Raw genomic sequence first — 25092 nt, forward strand, 5'->3', positions numbered from 1 at the left:
ATGTCAATCTCATATCTCTCCCCAAAATTATGTAATTATACGATCATTGTTATTCTTACAATTAACTATTATCATATCTTTCTACTTTTCAAGAAAGATAAGCACAGATACTAGATGTCTACTTCATCATATATTTTGTGGATACTATAGAGAGTCTTATCAACTCTACACATCTCCAAAAAATGAAATGTCAAATAAAGAGAAGTGATTGATCTGCTAACTAAACAGAATCACACACAGTGTAAAAAATAAATCACCGTAAAAATTTTGTGAATACTTGTTTCTCCAACAAAGGTGCTAATTATTTAACCAGTCAAAACTATAAATATAAGAAGGGATAAAGATATGAACAATGAAACGACTCCCGATTTCAATATATATTTTCCAATATACAGTCACACTACAAAATTTCTATCAAACAAGCATAGAAATACCACCATAGAGTAGATAATGCTCAAATAAAGAAAAACAAGGATCCTAAGAAGAACATTATCAAACACACCACACCTAGCCATTAAAGTAGAATACATGTTATATACTTTTAGATAGAATTTAAAATACAACTTTTACCTTATCAAGAGAAAGAGATAATTCAAAGATGACTTTCAAGATCGGGAATACAAAATATAAAAACGATTTTAGAATTTTTAGGTTTTTGCTTACCTCGTAAGATCGAGAATACAAAGTATAAAAACATCATTAAAACTTTCATCTTTTAGATTACCTCACACTAATTTTCAACACTTCAAATAGCAAACTAGTTTTAATCCTTTAGAACTATCACAGCCCGAACTAGAGACAACTCGTGACACGAGGATCGAAACCCTGAAAGGATCCAACCAAGCCTCTTGACATATCACACAAGAACACATACAGTACATAATAAGTATCAAACTTAATAAACTACAAGGAATTTGCGAAAGTATCATAGATAAGTCATAGGACAACATAGACAATTACACAAGACATCCAACAAACCTCTACATAGACAATATGGCGTGGTCTAAGAGAAGTCCCTAGCTCACCCTCAATGAAGGAAAATAGTCTTTAACATGAAAGAAACTCATAATCTTGCCCTTGACGAATGAGGATTCACCAAGATTGGAATGTACAAACTCAACTCTAACCACATGGAGGATGGATGTGATCATCAACCCCTACATTATGATATAATATAGGCATATATGCGTTAGTATATTTGAATGTACTAAGTATATAGGAATTCCATACAATGTAAAGTGTAAGATGCAATAATCAAATAATAAACATGATATAGAAGAGGATAAGTAAGGTCAAGAGAAAAATCGTAATGATCAAAGCATTAAGAGACAAAATTAAGATCATCAAGAATATAAAAGAGAATACACATCTGTGGGAGATAAGCATAACCGATATTAGATCATGCTAGCTATAACCTGGAATAAGATAATCCCCACATTGAGAAAGGGGGAGGCTACTTGCAAAGGTAGACTTCATCCAATCATTGTTATCTCGAAGAGCTATATATGGATCCACTAGCTAGTCCATAAAGGCAACCTACGATGGCAATGTAGTTTAAGGGATCAGAAGTTGCTACTAAGGCTTAGATCGAGCCCCCACTTCAAAATTCTCTCGGTGCTAAGTATATCAACCCAAAAATACATATAATAATCATAATCATAGTAAAAGATCGTACTTGCATAAATCATAGCTTTTCATAATCATGCATAATAACATGTACACAGGAATAGTTAATTAAGGATATCAAGTCACCCATGAAGGATCTTGAGTCACCTTTTCATTAAGTGCATTATTATGTAATGTAGGTGCAGGTCTTCTATCATTACAAAATACTTTTTGTATGAACATCATTAGTGTCTTAGGTCACCTTCCTCATTAAGTATCTTAAGTCACTCCTTCATAAACTTGAATGAAACTCATATTTGAAACATACTTGAAATCGTACTTGTATAGTCATACTTGAAATAAAATTGCTATGCATGAATCTTTATATAGGTTAACGTGATGCAATCTAGTAGTAATTCATGCTTATACGAGAGGTTAAATCACAAATAAAACATAAATCATGCACTAGAAAGATACTTGATGAGAAGTAGGGCTCAAATACGTAAAAAGGATAACGTATGGAAGAATCAGGGTAATGGCACACTGCTGTTGCGCCGCCCTAGGCTAGAAACTTTAAAGATTAGTGCCTGGTGCACTGATGGTGTGCCACCCCAACCCCTGAACTTCAGAGGGGTTGTCTTGGCACTATGGTGGTGCACCGCCCCACATTTTCCCTAGAACATTTCCAGATATTTCATCATTTTTCATGAGTTTTCATCCCCTATAATGAGATCCTAAGCCCTAATTAGCAATATAATGAATAAATATGAAGAATCTAACAATAACAAGAAATTATTTATAAATTTATGCCAAAACTATATTTGAATTTATAAGATTCATCTTAGTACATGCAATTGAAATTGAAATTGAGAAGATTCAAAAAAGTTATTGAAAATCATAAAAGATTTAAGAAATTCTTTGAACTTCATGGGTGAAAGGTACCCATGGACGAAACTCACATACCTTGAATATGAATTTTGAAGAACCTTGGAGAAAAACTTGAAGATCAGTGAAGAAATTGGGAGAATCCTTACTAGGTCTTTAATGGAGGTCTAGAAAGCCTTTTTGTAGAGAGAAGTTTTAGGATGGGTTATTAGTAAACTTATGAGGAGAATTAGGAGATTTTGAGATTAAATAGATTAGGAACCTATCCCAAAAACTATCTAGATTCATTCCCCTTTAAAAATAGGGAAAAGTCTACAATGCCCTTAATGAAAAATCTCCCTTGACCCATCAATGAATTCACCAAGGCTAATTATTCTCCTTATCATATCATACTCTATTTTTCCCATATCCGGAATATTATAATATCTCCCCCTTTAAAAGCATTCATCCTTGAATGAGATAGGCGCTAGCTTGCGTAGAATAGAGTGGGTATGTAACAGCCCAACATGAATGTGACAATGCAACTTCTAAACATCAACATTATTTAAAAATCATTTTTATGATATGCATGCATATGTCATGACACAGAGATCGAATGTAGGAGTTTTTAGAGGATTTGAGTATAGATGTCTAAGTACCTTAGGACGGATTGAAAGAAAAGAGGTAAGGATATCGTTTACTCATGTCCGTTTTCACTTCCCATGTAGCGCTTTCAATTTCTTGATTCCTCCATAAGACCTTAACCGATACTACTTCCTTATTCCTCAATCTTTTCACTTGGCGGTCAAAATTTTCAATCGAAATCTCCTCATAAGTCAAGTTATCTTCAATACTCACATTTTCCATTGGCACAATAGAATTTGGATCACCCACAAACCTCCTCAACAATAATACATGAAATACTGAGTGAACCATAGCCAACTCCAATTGCAATTCTAACTAATATGCCACCTTGCCAATACACTTTAAGATTTTGTAGGGCCCCATATGTCAGGGGATCAACTTTTCCGTCTTACCAAAACATATTACACCCCTCATGGGTGAACCTTCAAATAAACCCAATCATCCACACTAAACTCAAGGTCTCTTTTTCTATTGTTTGAACAGGACTTTTGGTGACTTTGGGCAGACTTTAGACTATCTCTTATATGTCTTACCTTTTCTATATCATCAAATACCAAATTAGGACCAATCAAGGCTCTTCACCTACTTCAAACCATCCCACTGGGGACCAATATCTTCTCTCATTCAAAGCTTTAAAGGGAGCCATTTCAATGCTTGAGTGATAACTATTATTGTAGGTAAACTCAATCAATGGTAGATGCGCATCCCAACTTCTTTTGAAATAAATAACACACGCCCTTAACATATCCTCCAAAGTTTGAATCATTCTTTCGTCTTGACCATCAATTTGAGGATGCAAATTGGTACTTAGTTAAACTCTTTGTCACGACCCAACCTAGAGCCTAGTCATAACACGGTGATCGAAACCTCAAAGGGCTCCAACCAAGCCTCTTGTATATATCATAAGCATATATAAGGTAAAATATAAAAGAGGAAACATCATAAAAGAGTTTAAAACCATGAATAGAAATCTGAAAATATTTTCTGACAACATAGACTCCAACATATGTCCAACTAGATGCCTGTAAACATGAGTATGGGCGGGGGATAAGACATTTCCCTAGCTTACCCTCAATATACAACATAAATAAAAGTCTTTTGAAAAGAAAATAGTAACAAACTCGAAAACTAGTCCCCAATCAATGAGAACTCACCACACAGTGGGATAGAGAATGCCTACTAGTTACATGGATGATTAGGATCTTCAACCTCTACTCCTATATTATGAGACAATGTCGACAAAAAGTATACATTATTACATTAGAATATACTAAGTATGAGGGCGTGACATGCAACATAAACCATGGAATGCAAAGGTCAAGTAAAACACATGATAAGTTGGAATACGTAAAGTTATGAGAAAATCATATTGACCAAAGAATTTAAAAATATAAATTCAAAATCATAACATACTTAAGAGATTATACATATGTGGGATAGGAACCATAACCGATAATAAGACCATGTGATCTATAATATGGAATCCGATGATACCCACATCGAGAAGGAGGAGGCTACTTTGCCAAGGTAGACTCCTACATTCCTAAGTGGATCCACTAAGCAGTCATGTGAACCAGGTACTAACCTCTAGTTCTTAGACTCGGGTACTCATCTCCAAGCCTTGATATTTGAGGTACTCACCTCGTAGAGATTTGGGTATTCGCCTCTAATCCCTTTGTACCTACAGTGGCATATAGTTATGTGAGAAGAGACTTTATATAAGAACCCCTTACTTCGAGCTCCCACCTCAAGTCTACATTCGGTGCTAAGTCAAATCCCATGAAATACATACATAACATAAGATCATAATTTCATATATCATAGTCATGATCATAAGCTTGAAATCATAGAGTAGTTCATTTTCATAACATACTTGTAATGTGAGAATTGTCCTTTCATCATTACAATCTGTTTTGCATAATTCATATCATTAGGCCTTAGGTCGCCTTACTTCATAACTTGCATCAAAAACCATAATTTGAAACATACTTATAATTCATGATCATAATAGAAATACATAGTCATAATTCATACTTTGAAAATTCATAACCATAGCTTGAACTTGAAATTAGGGTATGGCATGAATGTATGATCAATTGACTTGAAAATCATGAAATTAACTTGAAGATATGCATGATCATAAACTTTATATTAGCCCATACATAATTCATACAAATAATATCATTAGGAAGTATAATTAAAAATACTCATAATTTGCACCCCGGTTACAGCATTCCTTTCTATTGCGCCTAAAATCTCTATTTCTGCTATCATAAACCCTAAAAATTAAAATAGAAGAATTCATGGAAAAACTCTTCAATTTAATTCAATAACCATCAATTTTATATCAAAATAGACTCATGCTCATTCTTTAAATCAAAATTCATGCAATTGGAATAGAGATCACAAAACCCATAAAATACCATACTTTAATTTGATAGAAAACCTTGAGAAATTGATTGGGCTTCATAGATGAAAGGATCCATGAATCAATACCCACATACTTTGAGTGAGAATACCAATTAATTTGGAAGAATTTAAGAGTTTTGATGGAGAAATTGAGTGAATTTGCTTGAAGTCTTCAATGGAAACCCTTGAGAGCCTTTTTATAGAGAGAGAAATATTTGATAGATGATTTGTAGAAGAATGAATAGAATTAGAGATTTAGGTTAATTTATAGAGTTGAATTAGGTCCTAAAAATTCTAGGTTCATTAACTAATAATTTGGGAAAAGTCTAAAACACCTCTTAAAAAAACTCAATTCGGACCTATCGCAGACCATACTATTTTGTCAACTTTTCCGAAAATCTATCTTTCGATCTACGAGTCCTAAAAATCTACCGAGACCATTTGCCCATATGTTTTGACCCCCTGATCGATATTTTGAACTCGGATTTTCCAAAAAGATTAAGGATAATGTGTTACATGAGAAGCCTATTTTATTTTGTGAGCACTTTTGAGGGATGTTAACTCTTTTACCAAGACACTTTTGGAATGATTTTCAAAAGTGGAAAGTGAATTGAGTACCTCGATCCGATAAAATAGACAAGGAAACACCATGAAGCTTTACCAACTCACAGATATACAACTTAGCATTGTCTTCGGCACCATAAGAAGTCTTAACCTGTAGAAAATATGCCGATTTAGTCATTCAGTCCACAACAACCCAAATAGAATCATACTTCATTCTAGTATGAGGTAAGCTTGTGACAAAGTCCATATTCATAACTTCTCACTTCCAAGTAGGGATTTCAATGTCTTGGGCTAGACCTTCCAACCTTTGATGTTCAACTTTCACTTGTTGACAATTAGGACACTTATCCACTAATTCACTTCTCTCAAATCATGATACATCTTATTGGATCTAGTATGGATTGAATATCGAGAACTATGGGCCTTATTCAATATCAATTTCCTTAGATCATCCACATTAGGGACACACAAGCGACCTTGGTAACAAAGTACCCTATCTCCCCCTTGGAAGAAAGCCTCAATGGATTTTTTGACAACCGACTTATTCAATTCAACCAAAACCAGATCATGATCTTGTTTGACCGTAACATCCGCCACAAGAGATGATTTTGATCCATTTTGCACAAGAACACCACCATCCTTAGAATCAGCCAAACGAACACCTAAATGAACCAATCTATGCACATCCTTAACCAACTCTCTCTTACTTTCAACAACATAAGAAATACTATTCATATACAATCCACTAAGAGCATCAGCTACGACATTAGCTTTACCCGGATGGTACAACACACTCATATCATAATCCTTTAGTAGTTCAAGCAATCTTCTTTGCCTAAGGTTTAAATCCCTTTGGATAAACAAATATTGCAAGCTATTGTGATCGGTAAACACATCCACATGCATCCCATAAAAATAGTGACGCCAAATTTTCAATGCAAACACAACTACCGCAAGTTCAAGATCATGGGTTTGATAGTTTCATTCATGCACTTTGAGTTGCCTTGAAGCATATGCTATGACTTTGCCATATTGCATCAAAATAAAACTCAAACCAATATGTGAGGCATCATAATATATAACAAACCCATCAGAACCTTCCGACAATGCCAAAATAGGAGCCGACGTAAGACGATCCTTCAATATTTGAAAATTCTTCTCATATTCGTCCGACCATTGAAATTTTACTTTTTTTGAGTCAAGTTTGTCAAAGGCGAAGCAATAGATGAAAATCCTTCAACAAACCTTCTATAGTATCCGTCTAAGCCCAAAAAGCTTTTAATATACGAAGAAGAAAATGGTCTAGGCCTATTCTTTACCGCCTCCATTTTCTTTGGATCGATCATGATACCATCACCGGAAACAATGTGACCAATTAATGCCTCAGACTTCAACCAAAATTTGCATTTACTAAATTTGGCAAATAATTGCTTATCTTTAATCACTGGGAAGGGTAGGCTAGTTGGGAAATTGAAACTTGACTCTACAGGTTCTACAATTAATGGATGCATAAGCGGCATGTAACTAATACATACTAAGAATAATGTCAAAATCGGTCATTTCAAGTTCAATAAGATCACATGAAATATCTTTATGCAAGACCGACACGGGACAATTTCTATAAACTCTCTTGGCTAACACTGAATCACCAACAGGAGTATAAATCAAAAAAGGCTCTAATAAAATTTTGGGGAACACATCCAATCTCATAGCAAGATAAGGTGTAACAAAAGACAAGTTGACACCTAGATCAAGTAATGCATAAGTATCAAAATTAAAGACCCGTAACAACATCGAGAGTCTCATCCATATCTTGCCTAGCATGTAGGGCATAGAACCTATTATTGCATTGAACACCACCTTGTTGAGGTTGTCCACCTTGAATAGTTTTCCCTTGAGGACATCCTTCTCTTTATTTTTTAGAGCGTTCAAATATTTTATGCTCCATTTAACCACATCCAAAACAAGCACCTGTTCCAACCAAACACTTACCCCCATGATTCCTTCCACACTTGGTGCACTTAGGGAGAGTAGTACCACAAGCATTCACACCTCCACCTTGGACCTTAGGGTATGGTACCCTATCCTTGTCAAATCTTTGGCTCGAAGCTTGATAGGAACCTTGATCTTGGAATCTTTGGCCTTGTTAAAAACGACCATTACCACCACTGGTCTTAGCATTAGAGAACCCGCCTTCAAAACTGAGCCCTCTTGGACTCCTTATCTTTTTCTCTTTAAGCTTCTCTCCTTCTATTTGTTTGGCTTAGGTCATGAGCTGAGATATGTCCATTTCTCTCACCAACATAACAGTTCGACAACTAAAGAAGGAGAATACTTAGATAGCTTGGTGAACTTGAGATCATACTCCCTCACACTCATGTAGCCTTGCTTGAGATTAATGAATTCTATTACCTTTGCTTCCCTTATCTCAAGTGGAAAGAAACGATCAAGAAAAGTAAGCTTGAAGACTTCCCAACCAATAGGACCTTCATAAACTCTCTTGGACTTCCATTGAGTATACGAAACTTGGGCAATACCCTTGAATTGGTAGGCCGCAAACTCTACTTTCTCTTCCAAAGTCACCCCCATAATGTCCACCACCTTATACACCTCATCAACAAACTCTTGAGGATCTTCATCTACCTTTGAACCATATAACTCGAGAGGGTTCATCCTTATAAATTCCCTTATTACAGATGCCGTAGTAGGATCATTTGGAGGAGAAACACCTCCTCGATTGACCACAACATGAGCTAGCATAGTGATAGCAATCCGGAACTCCGCATTAGTCACTTGGTCGGGCAAAGGACCATTTTATTGAGGAACCAAAGGATCTTGGTATCCATTAGCATTGACCCCTCTTGGAAAAGGTGCTCTTCTTGGAGGCTTTTTCTGAAAATTATAAAGAACAATTATTAAGGAGAGAAAGTCTTATAGTATACTCTATCTCACGACATAGATCATGAAAAAAATGAGGATTTCCTAAAAGTGCCTTATAGCCTTCTATTAATAGATGTGGTGTGCTTCAACCCATGGATAAGACTCTACTTGACGTTGCATGTTGGACTTCCAAGGACACTTCTAAATCTTATGCTCTAATACCAAGTTTTTCATGACCTGAAATAGGGCGAACCCGTGACACGATGATCGAAACTCCAAAAGCCTCCAACCAAGCCTCTTGACATATCATACATAACACATACAAGGCATAATAAGCATCAAACTCAATAGACTAGAAGGAATTTACGGAAGTATCATAGACAAGTTAGAAGACAACATAGACCAATTACACAAGACGTCCAATAAACCTCTACATAGACCATATGGTGGGGGATAGGACAAGTCCCTAGATCACCCATCAATGAAGGAAAATAGTCTTTGACATTAAAGAAACTCATAATCTTTCCCTCGACAAAAGATGACTCACTAACATTGGAATGTAGCAATTCAACTCTAACTATGTGGAGGATGAATGTGATTGTCAACCCCTACATTATGATACAACGTAGGCAAATATGTGTTAGTATATTTGAATGTACTAAGAATGCGGTCATGAAATGTAACGTAAAGTGTAAGATGCAATGATCAAATAATAAACATGATATAGAAGAAGATAAGTAAGGTCATGAGAGAAACCGTAATGATCAAACCATTGAGAGACACAATTAAGATCATCAAGAACATAAAAGAGAATATACATATGTGGGAGATAACCATAGCTGACATTAGACCATGCGAGCTATAACATGAAATTCAATGATACCCACATTGAGAAGAGGGAGGCTACTTGCCCAGGTAGACTCCGTCTAATCATTTTTCTCATTAAGAGCTATATATGGATCCACAAGCTATGCCATAAAGGCAACCTATAATGGCAATGTAGTTTAAAGGACTAGAAATTTCAACTAAGGCTTAGGTCGAGCCCCCATTTCAAAATTCTCTCGGTGCTAAGTATATCAATCCACATAATGCATATCATAATCATAGTAATACACCATACTTGCATAAATCATATCTTTTTATAATAATACTTCATAACATGTCCATAGGAATAACTCATTAAGGATCTCAAGTCACCCATGAAGGATTTTGAGTCACCTTTTCATTAAGTTCATTATCATGTAATGTAGGTGTAGGCCTTCTATCATTACAAAATACTTCTTGTATCAACATCATTAGAGTCTTAGGTCACCTTTCTCATTTAGGATCCTAAGTCACTCCTTCATAAACTTGTATGAAACTCATATTTGAAACATACTTGAAATAGTACTTATATAGTCATACTTGAAATGAAATCGTTATGCATGAATCTTTGTAGACTAGGTTAAAGTCATGCAATCTAGTGGTACTTTATTCTTATATGGGAGGTTAAATCATAAATAAAATATAATTCAAGCATCGGAAAGAGTAGTTGATGAGGGGTAGGGCTCTAATATGTAAAAGGGATAAATTAGGGAAGAATCAAGGTGGTGGCGCACTACTGGCGCACCGCCCTAGACCTAAAACTTTAGAGACCATGGCCTGGCGCACTGCTAGCGCCCCGCCCCACCCTTTCCCCAGAAAATTTCTAGATTTTTCATTATTTTTCATGAGTGTTCATTACCTATAATGAGATCCTAAGCCCTAGTTAGCAATAAAATGAATATATATTAAGAATCTACTAATTCGAAGAAATTATTTATTAATTTATGCCAAAATAAATTTGCATTTACAAGATACAATGTAGTAAATGCAATTGAAATTCATGGAAAATTTAAGAATTTCTTTGAACTCCACGGGTGAAAGGTACCCATGAATGAAACCTACATACCTTGAGTATGAATTATGAAGAAACTTGGAGAAAAACTTGAAGATCAATGAAAAAATTGGGAGAATCCTTGCTAGGTCAATGGAGGTCTAGAAAGTCATTTTGTAGAGAGAAGATTTTTAGGAGGGGTGATTAGTGAACTTATGAGGAGAATTAAGAGCCTTGACGATTAAAAAGATTAGGAACCTAGCTCCAAAACCATCTAGATTCATTCCCCTTTAAAAATAGGAAAAAATCTATAATGCCCTTAATGAAAAATCTCCCTTGACCCATCAAGGAATTCACCAAGGCTAATTATTCACCTTATTATATCATACTCTATCTTTATCATACTAAGGATATTACAAGAACTTCTAACCCTTGCACTAATTTTCAAACTAGGAACCCTCTTTCTTCCCCTTCAACGTTAGAGAACTCCAGTCCTACAAAACTTGAAGTGGGTTATAGAAATTACATGTGAAATCTGAAAATAACTATACCCATATAAGAATTTGAGCACATAACTGATGAAACACATTCTTTAGAGAACCCTAATGCTGAAAAATTGAAGAATATTCAACAAAAGAAACCCTATTCTTATATATTTCTCTAACAGACACTACTTCTTCCTATAGATAGAGCAAAGAGGAACCAATATACAACTTAACAAAGAGAATCATCTTTTCTTTCTGATTTTCTTCATCCCTTTTTTCAGATCTATAGAGTACCCTTTTTGTTTCTTCACCTTTGTGCAATGAGGAACGTACAACTGAGCAAACATAATTGCCTTTTGTTTCTCAGAGCTTTTGGTTTATTTTCCCAGATCTTTTGTTTTATTTTTCTTTTAAATTTAAATTAGTCGGGTTAATATAAAAGGTGACTAGGTCGCTACAAAATTATATTTACAGGCGACATTTCATAAGTTTCTACTAAATATTTGGAGCCAAATTTTTTTATTTTAGCGGGACTTTATAATTTGAAAATCAGTGACAACTATTAATGACGACACAAAATAACTCGCCACTGAAACTAAACACTTAATATGAAGCCTTTGTAGCAACAAATTGGATCGCCACTAAATGTCGCCACAATAAGTCTTATTTGTTGTAATATCTATGTGGATTACTTCACTTTAACTTTAATGTTTTTCCTTGACTTTGCGAAAATTTTAGTACATCATACCACCATTTTTAGTAACTATTTAACCCAGGAAAAAAAACAAAAAAAACTAACATTTGATTTCATAGATCGAGCATTTAAGTTTGCCAAAATTTGTACCTTTCTAGAAAGACTACATGAATAATATATTCAAAAAGTCTTGCTAGGTACGCTCTCGTACTTCCAACTTCAAATTGATCCGATATACACGAATCCATTTAATTGGGTCAGAGAGATTTTCTTCGGACTCACCAGGAGTACGTACAACTCTGATCCTTTAATTTAGTTGATATTCTTTTTATCACTAGGAAAATAATTTAGTTTAAAAGGAATATTGAAAACGTTTCTCTAGCTAGTTAGTATTGAATTTTAAAATTTTCAAGAATATCTTCTTCATTTTAATTTGTTTATCTTATGTTAATTTGACATAAAATTTGTAAAATAAAGATGTTTTTTTGAATTCCATGATCTTAAATTAAATATACGTTCAATATACAAATATGTTCTTTTTTAATTTTTTGATTTTAAATATGTCATGTGAAAGATTGAAATTAAAAAATATTCAAAAATGAAAATATATTTTTTTTAAAGTATATTATAAAAAAATAAGATAAATAAATTGAAACTGAGAAGGTATAAGATAGTGAATATATAGGAAATGGTATACCTTCCATGAATGAACGTGTATAATTAAGATACGCATGCATCCACTAACTGAGGAAAAGGAAAAGGAAAAAGAAAAAGGGTATCATATGCACCTCAAAAGCTGGTGGTTTTTGCAGGATGAAAAGCTTATGTCACAGCAATTGGTTGCAAAATATACTCTACCTGTCTTGTTATCCGGTGACCTATATATGCCTAACAACACATCCATTATTTCACATACTTTCTTCCTTGAAAAATGACTAGAACATTATATATAGGAAAATAATTATATACGTACACTCTCAGTGTCTAACAACTTATATATATCATTGCGCAAGTAATTTGTCTCATTTTTTTTTTACCAATAAGCATTATAGCATTATGATGGGGTGGTAAATACTTCTTTCTTAATTAAAAGTCTTGAAGGTTTGAGTCTCCATGATTACAAAGTCGTTTTTATTAGAGAGAAGTTTAGCCTCCAATGTAGGTTTACCGGCACGAATTCGAATTTGATAGGACCCGAATCTAAATTTAGTCGGGTTCTAATACAGATATTGAATACCAAATTGGAAACCAAAAAATAAAAATTGTCTGACTTCTCAGGTTAGTATTCCCACTATATTTTTATGAACAGTTACATATATGTTAACTTGTTATTATCTTTCAAGTTAAACTACTGCACAGAAGATAAACATACAAATAATTAATTTGAAGATAATGAATCATTAAAGGCGAAAGAAAGAAAGAAAAAAGATTTCCCACTTGGATCGTCCTTATAATTGCATGCATGTAATCATTGATGAAACTAGTCTTATTGATGATTTTTTTTATATGCAGAGTCCATACTTAGTTTATTCCATATCTTCAACAAATTATAGTACAAAGGAAACTAGAATACAATCTTATTTATGGTCTTCTTCCAGTAGTCGTCTATTTCTTTCTCATTTTTAAAGCTTCCATATATCGTTCTAATGAACTAATTAACATCATGAAGAGAAAAGCTAACTTGATGACCCCTAATAATCATTTCTTCTCCAATTTATATATTATTGAATAATAATAATTAAATAAAAAAGTCGTGCAACGCCATCATACATTTCTCAGAAATGTCGACGTTATGACTTTTTATGTTAATTTATTACAAGGAATTATCAGTGAAATGTTTATTACAACAACAATAACAACCCAGTGAAATTCCACAACGTGGGGTCTAGGGAGGGTGAAGTGTACGCAGACCTTACTCCTACCAAGGTAGGACGGCTGTTTTCGAAAGACCCTCGGCTCAATAAAAGCATAAAAGCATAAAAGAGATTAGATAAGGCATATATGAGAAAACAAATAACGAGAATGACAGGGATAAAATAGAGTAATCAAAGTACAGAAAGTAATAGATAATAACAGAAGTCAGAGCACAAAAAATTATAGTTCGCTAATGCGCCTACTAATAAGGGGGAATAACGAGACTATGTACTAGCCTTCTACCCTAATGTGGGCCCTCTACACCCTCCTATCTAGGGTCATGTCCTTGGTAAGCTGTAATTGCGCCATGTCCTGTCTAATCACCTATCCCCAATAATTGTTCGGGCTACACCTACCTCTCCTGAAACCATCCATGGCCAACCTCTCATACCTCTACACTAAGGCATCTGTGTCTTTCCTCTTCACATGCCCAAAGCATCTCAGTCGCATTTTCCGCATCTGATCTTCCACTGAGGCCACTTCTACCTTGTCCCGAATATCCACGTTTCTAATTCGTTCGCTCCTGGTATGCCCATACATCCATCTCAATATTTTTATTTCGGCAACTTTCATCTTTTGAATGTGAGAGACCTTAATCGGCCAACACTCCGCCTCATATAACATAGCTGGTCTAACCACCAATTTGTAGAACTTGTCCTTAAGTTGTGGTGGCACCTTCTTTTCATATAGCACACCGGAATCGAGCCTCCATTTTATCCATCCTGACCCAATACGGTGTGTGACATCATCGTCAATCTCCCCGTTGCCTTGCATGATAGACCCAAGGTACTTAAAACTACTTTTCTTTTGGATGTCCTAGTCACCAAGCCTAACTTCTGCGCCAACCTCTTAAGGTGTCTCACTAAATTTGCACTCTAAGTACTCTGTCTTGATTCTACTCAGCTTAAATCCTTTAAGCTCCAAGGTATGTCTCCAATCCTCCAACTTAGTGTTAACTCCACTACGAGTCTCATCGATCAGGACTATGTCGTTCGAGAAAAGCATACACCATGGCACCTCACTTTGAATTTGTTGCGTCAATCCATCCATCACTAAGGCAAATAAAAATGGGCTGAGAGATGATCCTTGATGCAACCCCATCCCAACAGGGAAATGCTATGAGTCCCCTTCTACTGTCCTTACCCTGGTTTTGGCACCCTCATAATGTACTTGATCACCCTAATGGATGCCACATGTACATCTTTAGCCTCCAGACATCTCCATAGTATATCTCGTGGGACTTTATCGTAAGCCTTTTCTAGGTCGATGAATACCATATGCAAGTCCCTCTTCCTCTCCCTATACTGCTCCACTAGTCTCCTCATAAGATGGATGACTTCTGTAGTTGATCGTCCCGGCATAAATTCGAACTGGTTCTCTGAAATAGACATGCCTCTCTTGATCCTCATCTTCACCACTCTTTCCCACACTTTCATAATATGACTTAGAAGCTTGATACCTCTATAGTTGTTGCAACTCCGGATATCCCCCATGTTTTTGTATAGAGGGATCATTACACTCGACCTCCATTCTTCGGGCATCGTTGCCGTCTCAAAGATGACATTAAATAACCTAGTCAGCCACTCCAAACCTACCGAGCTCGCGCTCTTCCAAAATTCCTCAGGAATCTCGTCAGGTCCGGTCGCTCTTCCCCAACGCAACCTACGAACAACACCCTTAACCTCCTTGACCGTAATACTCCTGCAACACCCAAAATTGTCACGCCTCCTTGTATATTCCAAATCTCCCAACACAATCTTTCTGTCCCCTTTTTCATTCAAGAGTTTATGGAAGTATGACTGTCATCTCTGTTTAATAAGGGTCTCCCCTACCAATACTTTCCATGCTCCTCTACCAACCCTGCAATGTTTATTACACTTAGATGGAAATACCTTTGCATTTGAGTTGGTAGTTGGAAGAGGATTCATAGGAGACTGTCGTAGGCTGGGCGATATACTTGGCGATCGGAAAATATACTTATTGTATTAAGGTGTGTTTGATACTAATTTTTTTATGTTTGATTGCTCTAATTGTTTGGAAAATATTTTCTCTAGAAAAATAAGTTTGTTAAAAATGAGAAAAATTACTTCATAAAAGTTGGGGAAACAACTCCCACTCGCATTCCATCCTACCATCATAAAACATTTGCTAGATAACATATTAATATTTTTTGGGATAATAATTTTTTGCCTACTTACAAAAATAAAAAATAAGTAAGAAACACACTTGTTTTTTTAAAAAAAAAACTTTTTTTTGTAAAATATTTTCCTCCCGTATAACCAAACACACCCTTAATATTACTTGCGTATGTATAAACACATCCTTGAGGTGACCAAAAGTTTTTCATCATGCATCAATCAATAAATGCATGGCAAAGGTCTTTTGCATAAAGTTCATCAACCATGACTAATTAATACGTTATGAAAATTTTTATCTTAATTTATCACTTAATTATGGTAATTTCCCTGGAAGTACTTTTCTTTTAGAAACAAAATATTAATTTCTGTTGATCTTAACAAAACTGTTATAATGCTTCAATTGATTTGTGTAGTTATGGTAAATAGGGCTGTTCACAGTTTTGGTTAAAACCAAAACCAAACCGAAAATTTAACCAAACCGAATAAAAAAACCGACATTTAGTTTGGTTTGGTTTGGTTTGGTTTTAAATTTGAATAACCGATAATATTTGGTTTGGTTATGATTATAGAAAAAAATAACCGAATAAATAACCGAACCAAACCGATAATTATATACTTAAAATTTATAATTATTTATATGTATAATATTAGTTTTTCATAAGTAATTAAAGATATTTTATACGTTTTAATTATTAATTTAATATTAATATACTTATTTTTAAGGCCCAACAATCCAAACCCAACTCTCAAGCCCAATTATAAATTCTAATAAACACTAAACAGCGGTGCAAGTCCAACAATCCAAGCCCATTAGCCCAACTCTCAAGCCCAATTCTAAATCCTAAATTCTAAATCTTAAATTTCTAATAAGCACTAAGCACTTGAGCAGCAGGCAGCAACATAAAGTAAAAGTTAAAACTTTAAAACCATACTATCTGTTTTCCTTTTACATTTTTGTTCCTCTCACGTTGGTTTCTCACAAAGTCACAGACTCACAGTCATAGACTAACAGTGAAGGCTCAAGAGCAACCTCAACTCCTCAACCCCAAGTATAAGATTGTCAAATTTTGAGAAGGTTTGTAAGGAGTTTTTCAAATTTTAAATTGATTTTAAGTTGTTTTCTTTTTTTTCCGAATGTTTAAGTTGTTTCATTTTCTGTTTTGAACCTCTGTGGGTCGTGAGGAAAAAAGAGCTTCATAAAAATTTGAAGAATGTAGAGAGAGAATATTTGAATTATCTCGGCTAGTCATAAACCGAATAACCGAATCAAACCGAACCAAACCGACAATAACCAAACCTGTGGTTATTATTTTACTTGGTTTGGTTATGGTTTTAGACATTTAATAACCGATTAAATTGGTTTGGTTATGGTTTTAATCAATAACTGACCCAAACCGAACCATGAACACCCCTAGGTAAAAATAAGGTTGGTGGTTTTGGGTTGGGCATTAAGTCCCACACATATGTTACTTGTTTCATGGAGATGGTTTTCCCATACTTTACGGGCCAGTGTTTCCCATGTTGAGTGCCCATTCATATGGTTTTGTTTCTGTGATAAAGTAGTAGTACACGACAATGTCCAAATTAACTTTCATGAGAATTCGAGCAATCACTTACTCATAAAGGTGAATACAAATCAACTGCCATCATTGCTAGTACAAGGAAGATAAAATTAAATCATCCTAGCTTGACTTAAAAGCAAAAGGAAAACATTTACATACATACAATATAAGCTAAATGTTTGGTTTAATTTTAATTAATTATATCACCATTAATTTTCTAGCCTACATGAACTCACCTTGATCACATAATAATCATTCATGATAATTTTGTTATTCAACTTCAGATGCAGGGTCTTCCTCATCGTCTTCAAATCTATGAATGCCATAAGGTCCATGTCCTTGACCAAAAGCCTTAATATGATCTTTAAGAGACCTCTTGTGCTTAAAATCTGAACCACAAATGCAGTACCAAAGCTTACCACAGTTCTTTTCATGTGTTCTCCAGTCTCCCCTAACAGCAAAGGCCTTGCCACATTTTCTGCACATGAAGGGCTTAATTCCATGCTTCCTTTTGTAATGTGTTTGAAGTGTTCTGAAATCTTTCAATGGCTTTGCTCTTGGATGATCAATGTTGTTCCTGCAACCAGGAGTGCAGCAATAGCAAGGAAGCCTAAGCATCCCGGTTGGTTGAGTTCCCCGCAGTGATTCTGGTCCTTTTCTGTATTGAGACCCATGCCCCCACATATGCATCTGAAACATTCATATTCACACCACACCTTCAAAATATAATATATTCAATCATCAAATTAACTACTCTTTATGTGATGTACCTACCTAGTTTGTTTCAACAAAATAATATTTAAGATAAATAGCAAGATTTTGCACTGTTTACCCTTAAATTAAATGATGTTTTTTAAATACTACACCTATGTGAACTTTTTGCAAAATATCATAGGTAAAATATTGAAAATGTCATTAAATATTTATCAAATACTAAGAAAATTTGTGCTTTTTGCCGAGGACTAAAAAGGAAGTGAGTCACATCAATCCGAAAGAAATAATATTATATTTTTTAAGATTTTAAATCGGATAATTATACAAGTTTAAAAATCTGAAAAATATCTTACCTTCATTATTGACACTCGATTAATATTAAAGAAACATATTAGGTCTGTGAGAGATTGTGTTGCAGACATAATTACAAATATGTTTTCTCTGACAGGCTAAGATTTTAAATGAGATGGATCATTTCTTCAACAGAAAGAAGTTGAACAAAGATTTCAATTATCAATGATTCATATTTTCTCAACGTCTTTGTTAATATTGATTTTATGGAATACTGGATTTTTTTAGAACAAGCTCTGAGGAGGTATATGTCAACTCAAATAAAGGGTATATAGATACTGTATATGTTTTTTGGTAATGCAATATTGATCATGAGTCTCTAGTTTGCCAAAAAATTGAACGTATTTAAAAATGAAAATAAAAAAGGTGCAGAAATTCAGCAAGATTCAATAAGACAGTGACAATGAACATGTACCTGCTCATTAATTTGGTCATGAGAATTTTCTTTAATTATTTATGAACAGTAATTCCGATCCCTGACTGGTGAGCAGTCTTTTTTCAAAGATCTAATTCCAAGTGTTACCATAATTAACACAGTAGAACATTGTCCGTATTCTGGAAATCTGATCTTTTAATTACTACTAGCTGTTAAGTTTTAGGTAAGAAAAGTTGAAACTGAATCCCTTAAAAGAATATATGGAATCTGAAACAATTAACTGGCAGATTTGAGAGTAGTAATTAAAGGCAAAATGGTCAGTCTTGTTCACTGACCTCGGCTCCTTCTTTCTTTGGATCTCAGCCCCCATAAAAAAATTATAGGAAGTAGTATTCTTTTATTGAAAAAAAAAAGAAAAAAAAAAGAAGATAGGAAGATGGATCATCTGTTTTGGGATTAAAAGGCAAAAGATATATGTGGAAGAAAGAATTTGATAACTCACTTGCATGTTATTGTATCTGTTGAAGGTCTTGAAGCAAACAGGACAAGAGAATTGAGTAGGACCAATAAGAATTTGAGAAGGAGTGGGAATCCAATACTGTCTACTACTACTATTAGTTGTGTTTATCATATTCATGGGGATGGAAGCATCATTAGAGCTGAGAATAGAGTCCAGATCAGCAGTAGTAGGGTTTGGTAGACCTATATGAAGTGCTACAGTAACATCTTCTTCTTCATCATCTTTAGTACAGTTATCATGATCTCTACCTTTTTTGTCCACATCACTAAAACAAGTTTCTTCTACTTGGTCACAATCATCATCATGATGTTTTATTGGACTTAATAAGCTCAGCAGAGGGAGGGCTTCTTTCAAAGGAGGAGATGGAGGAGTTTGGTTATAAACTTGATAATAATTATTAGTTGATGAGTACAAATTGTTAGGAGGAGAAGGAATATTAGGGTTGTTGAATTTGAGCCATTCTTCTTGTTGGGAGTAGAAATTAGGGTCACTCATGGTAGACGCAAGGAGCTAAGGAGGAGCCTTTCTTATTTTGTTGGTTACATATGCTTTTATAGAGAGAGAGAGAGGGGGGGGGGGGCAACATATTAAATTGATAGATATGTGGCTTCCATGGAGCTAGGGTCACAAGGGGTCCTTCTTGGACACTCATTACTACACAGCTAATGGAAAGGGTAAAGGCTAAAGTTACCTACAATTCTAAATTGCCAATTACAATATCTATAAGTCACACACTTTATTTTTTAATATTCTTTTACTTTCGATAAACTTTTTTTAATTTGTCCCAAAATAATGTATTCTTTTTATAAATAGAAAGAACTTAATTTCCATTTTCTTTCAATGAAATGATTTATAGTTTTAGATTACAAATTTTAGAAAAGAAAAATTTGTTAAATAAAAGGTGTAACATAAATTGAGAGTGAGAGAGTATATGTTATTTGGATGATCCAATATGTTTAAGAATGTTAAGAAAATATTGAATTTGGTCAATATAATCAAAATCAAACGTTTGAATGACAAATGAAAAATATCCTTTGAATTATTTTTTTAATCTTCAATATGCCATGTCATTCGTACTAATGAACATTATTAGTTAGGGATAAAATTAGAATAATACATTAAAATTTAAAATCTTAGTGAATATAAAAAGGGAGAATTACACTAATAAGCAAATATATACTAGTTAATTAGTTAATATAGCTATAGTTTAGCTAATTTATGATTTGCCACTAACATTTAACTTTAATTCCGGTTCTAATTTGTAAAATTCGCACATTTGTATGGTTTGAAATTTGTATAATATAATTTGTATAACTCTTGTATTATGCAATTTTGTATAATATAATTTGCCTAACTCTTTATTAGGATGTTTGTGTTTGTATAAATTCGTACTTTCGAGTTTATACAAAAATAGATCAATTATCTGCGAATTTATATAAATCTGCGAATTATACAAACAAGGTAGCTTAAACTATAACTACATCTCGTAAATAGACAAACTATAGCTAATGAGCCTAATTAAGCTTATTATAGTGGTTATTTGCAAAATTTATCCAATATAAAAAGATGAAAATTCATTTTTTAAGACTAATTAAAAAATGAAAGTACGATATATAAGTGATCCTTTATAAAAAGTGAAACTAATAACCTTAAAATATAAGACAAGTAATTTGACTACAACATGCTAAAATAATATTCTAATATTATGAAAAATTTGAACACTAACAATCTACTATATATATATAAAGGCAATAACAAAGGGTAGACGTAAATTATTTTAGTAATTTTTCAAAATTTGAAAAGGGGAAAAAATGACAGCTCTTTTAACCAAGTAAACACAATAGGAAATAAAAAGGAACAATCCATGTGGTCCCGATAGACGGTATTGAGATAACGTAAACTAAAACTTGGTTAACTTCCGGATGAAGTATTTGATTTATTTTCTCTGAAATATGAACAATATTGAAGAGAAGTGGTGGATTTGGACTACATAATTATTTTTAATGAAAACTCCTCCTTTTGTATTATATAGAATACTTCTCTCTTGAACAATATTGAAGAGAAGTATTTATATTTTTAGGAGGAAACTACACAAATTCCATTAGTTTAGATAATAGTTACATCCGGACATAGTAGTTTCACAAATTACCATTCGTATCATTTTTAGTTCGCTAGATACATGCATCAGATGGGATCAAATACATGTATCTCGAATATATTTAATTTTATGTAACAATAAAAAGGAAACAGAATTGAATCTCAATAAATGAGTAGTAAATCGTGCTTCTAACACTACCACAAAAATAGTTTTTAGCGGCAATAAATATGCTCATTTACAAAGAGTGTTAAAACCTTTACCAACATTAGTTAATTGCCATTGGATCCAATATCGCTATAAGATTTAGCGTCATTTACTAAGAGTGCTAAATTATAATTCTTAAGTAATTGCCTCTAAGAAAATATATTTAGCGGCAATTAACTTATTGATTTCACTCCCCAAACTCGAGGGGTGCAACTGACAACTAATGCCGAAATTTAGGCCTGAGTTGATCCTGCCAAATCATTTGTTAATGGCATATAATAGCCACACAAAGTCTAGAAAATATATAAGTATATCTCACCTTAAAAATAAGCCCTCGATCGGCACTACTCCTAATAATTCATATAAAACAATAAACATTATATGGGCGACGCAAAAACTGAAAACATGTATATATCTTAACATTACGAAAAACAACTATCAAATTGCAACCAACCAACAAACAAGGCCAACATAGGCAATAACGTGACTATATAATCTAATACACTAGTCTATAAGTCTTTATACATACAATACTTGAATGGGACAGACCCCAACCTACCCAAACTCTATAAATAGCAAAACATGCAAGCCTTTAAGACTCTGATAACCCTGAAAGAAAGGAGTTAATCAATAAGCTGAATAGGAAGTTGTGCTACTTAGTGGGTTAGTGGGTTTGTCTGATTGTCACTCAGGACCTGTAGACATGAATGCAGAACCCCTAGACAAGGGATATGAGTACAAAATAATGTATCTAGCAAGTAAGACAAACTAAAAGCTAAAACTGAAGTATAATAACTAAACAAAAAGGGCAGGAGTAAAACGTAATTACAATAACTTATCTTCCTGCAATAAGACAACATATTAATACGTACCAAACAGTAGCCTGAATCAACTCCCATAATAAACTAGATAGGTACAAATATCACACAATTATTATAAGTCCTAACAATAACAAATAGTCGCTAAATACCTATACTAACCTCCTTACTTGGATCCTAGTGATAATATGATCTGAACTATTCGAATATACATGTTTCCCAAATTAATACAACTCTTTAAGCAGTGTGGTGCAATATAAGTGTAGACTCGTAGGAATAGCTTACCCATTATGTAAGTACGATCTAGCGGTTTATAGGCATGGTCAATCCAACTTGTAGGAATGGTCTACACAACTAGTAAGTACGATAAATCAATCATCCGATTGGTTTAAAGACCCTGCAATGTTAGTGTCTACTAAGGACAAAAAAATCTCATAGGCGATATCCATACGATAAAAATATCATAAAAATTACAATTGATCACAAGTGAATAAGCACAATCATAACATGTTTTTCAAGCCCATTAAGTTATGAATAGAGTCCTAGTGTCAGATACTATATCATATTATAGTAGCCAACTCAATATAATAAGACTACAAGTCGTATAACTACATAATATAGGCCATAGAAAGCTTAGGCAATCAAGATCATGCCAGATTAGAAAGTATAGCTTTAACATACTTTTCAATTCAATCCCTAAAGGTTTCTTTATAAAACTTGACCAACCAAAGGTAATGCAACACATACGAGAATCAACCAGGCTGCATAAATGAGCCATAACCAATCGATAAGGTGTTAAGGTCATTATTATAGCCAACCCACTTTAAACTAACAAAAAGAATCATAATCTCTAAACAGATAGAAACTACTAACAACAAAAAGAAGTTATCAAAATGTAACAAGAGTGGCAAGCTTTCGATGAATTATAACAAGGCGCACTTTACACCATTTCAATCGATAACCTCTCTACAAGACACCTAAAAGTGTTATATCAATATTACATTCTCCATAACCTTAGTACCATCAATATACACGTGGAAAAAATCACAACAACACATCAAATAGGTGATCCAGAACCACGACACTTCAATACCACCTCGTGGTTCAAAAATCGATAAAATGACATAAAATATAAGAATATAAGGGAGGTAATTAGAGAAAACTTACCTTAACAAATGGTTCTATTTATCAAGCATAATACACTGCCTCAAGGGTTCAGCATCATTCCGACTCCACAACTTTAAGAAAATGAACCAATATAAAGCTTTGGTTGTAGGAATTGATTTCCCATATTAAGCTATAAGATTCTAGAAAAGTAGGTGTAGAAACTTACCTTGACGTAGATCAATCATATTCTTAACTTAAAAAAAACATATTGCACACGAAATTCCATCAACTACAATGAAAAATGACAAGACTTAACACAAACCAAAGCTTGCCACAAGGAAAGTATTGTTTTAAACTTGGGCCACGAAATAATCAAGCTAGAAAGGGGTGTTTTCTTACCTCAAAGCTATTGGAGCTCTCTTCAATGGCCACTGGACATTTATCATTAAATATTATATGAAAATTATTCTCTTTGAAGTGGAAAATCCCCTTATAAGGTATTATATCAACACTTTATTATAATAAAATCATCAGTTTTGAATTTTGTTTTAAGTCTACCTTTGACCTCTAATGTTTGTATAAGATTTTCAAGTGACTTTATATAATTTTTCTTGTTATAACCACCTAATTACCATCACCATCCAGATATCATAATGATGGTTGTCATGAAATATGATAAACCGGCTCATCAAAAATAAACTTATTATTTTAAGTGTTACAAACTTATGGGGCATTACATCCTGCTCTTTTAGGAACCTCAAACAATAATAACATATGCGAAATCATATAAAATAATACAAAAACTCATATAACACCAAGTAAGGTAGCTCAAGACCTCAAATTCGGGTCTACTCTTTGTCTATTCTGAAAATCATCTGAAGGAGTGAACAAGTCGGAATATATGGACTTCATGTCCTATTCAGCTCCCCACATCATATGTTTCACATTATGGTTCCTCCAAAACACTTTTACAGAAGATTTATCCTTATTTCACAATCTTCTTATTTGGCGGTCTATTATGGTAACATCAAATTCTTCGTAAGATAGCTCCTCTCAAATCTGAATATCTGTTATTGGCACTATATGTGTTGGATATACGGTAAACATTTATAACATAGAAATATGAAAAACTTGGTGTACTTCCTATAACTCTAGAGGTAACTCTAGATTATAGGCAATTTGTCCTATCTGTTGCAAAATGTAGTAAGGTCCAATGTACCTATGGTTCAACTTGCCATTTTTTTCGAATCTAATAGCGCCTTCCATAGGCAAAATTTTTAGAAAGATTC

General features: G+C 33.9%; 1 protein-coding gene across 1 annotated transcript; it reads right to left on the bottom strand.

The window, feature by feature from the left end:
- Nucleotides 1-17649: 17649 nt before the first annotated feature.
- On the bottom strand, nt 17650-20105 carry LOC129871707 (zinc finger protein WIP2). The gene is made up of 2 exons (XM_055946673.1): nt 19559-20105; nt 17650-18305 (listed from the first exon to the last, which is right to left on the bottom strand). The coding sequence occupies exons 1-2, from the start codon at nt 20069-20071 to the stop codon at nt 17886-17888; spliced, it is 933 nt and encodes a 310-aa protein (XP_055802648.1). The 5' UTR covers nt 20072-20105; the 3' UTR covers nt 17650-17885.
- Between the last annotated feature and the right edge of the window lie 4987 nt (nt 20106-25092).

This window comes from Solanum dulcamara, chromosome 10, assembly GCF_947179165.1.
Source record: "Solanum dulcamara chromosome 10, daSolDulc1.2, whole genome shotgun sequence".
NCBI lineage: Eukaryota > Viridiplantae > Streptophyta > Magnoliopsida > Solanales > Solanaceae > Solanum > Solanum dulcamara.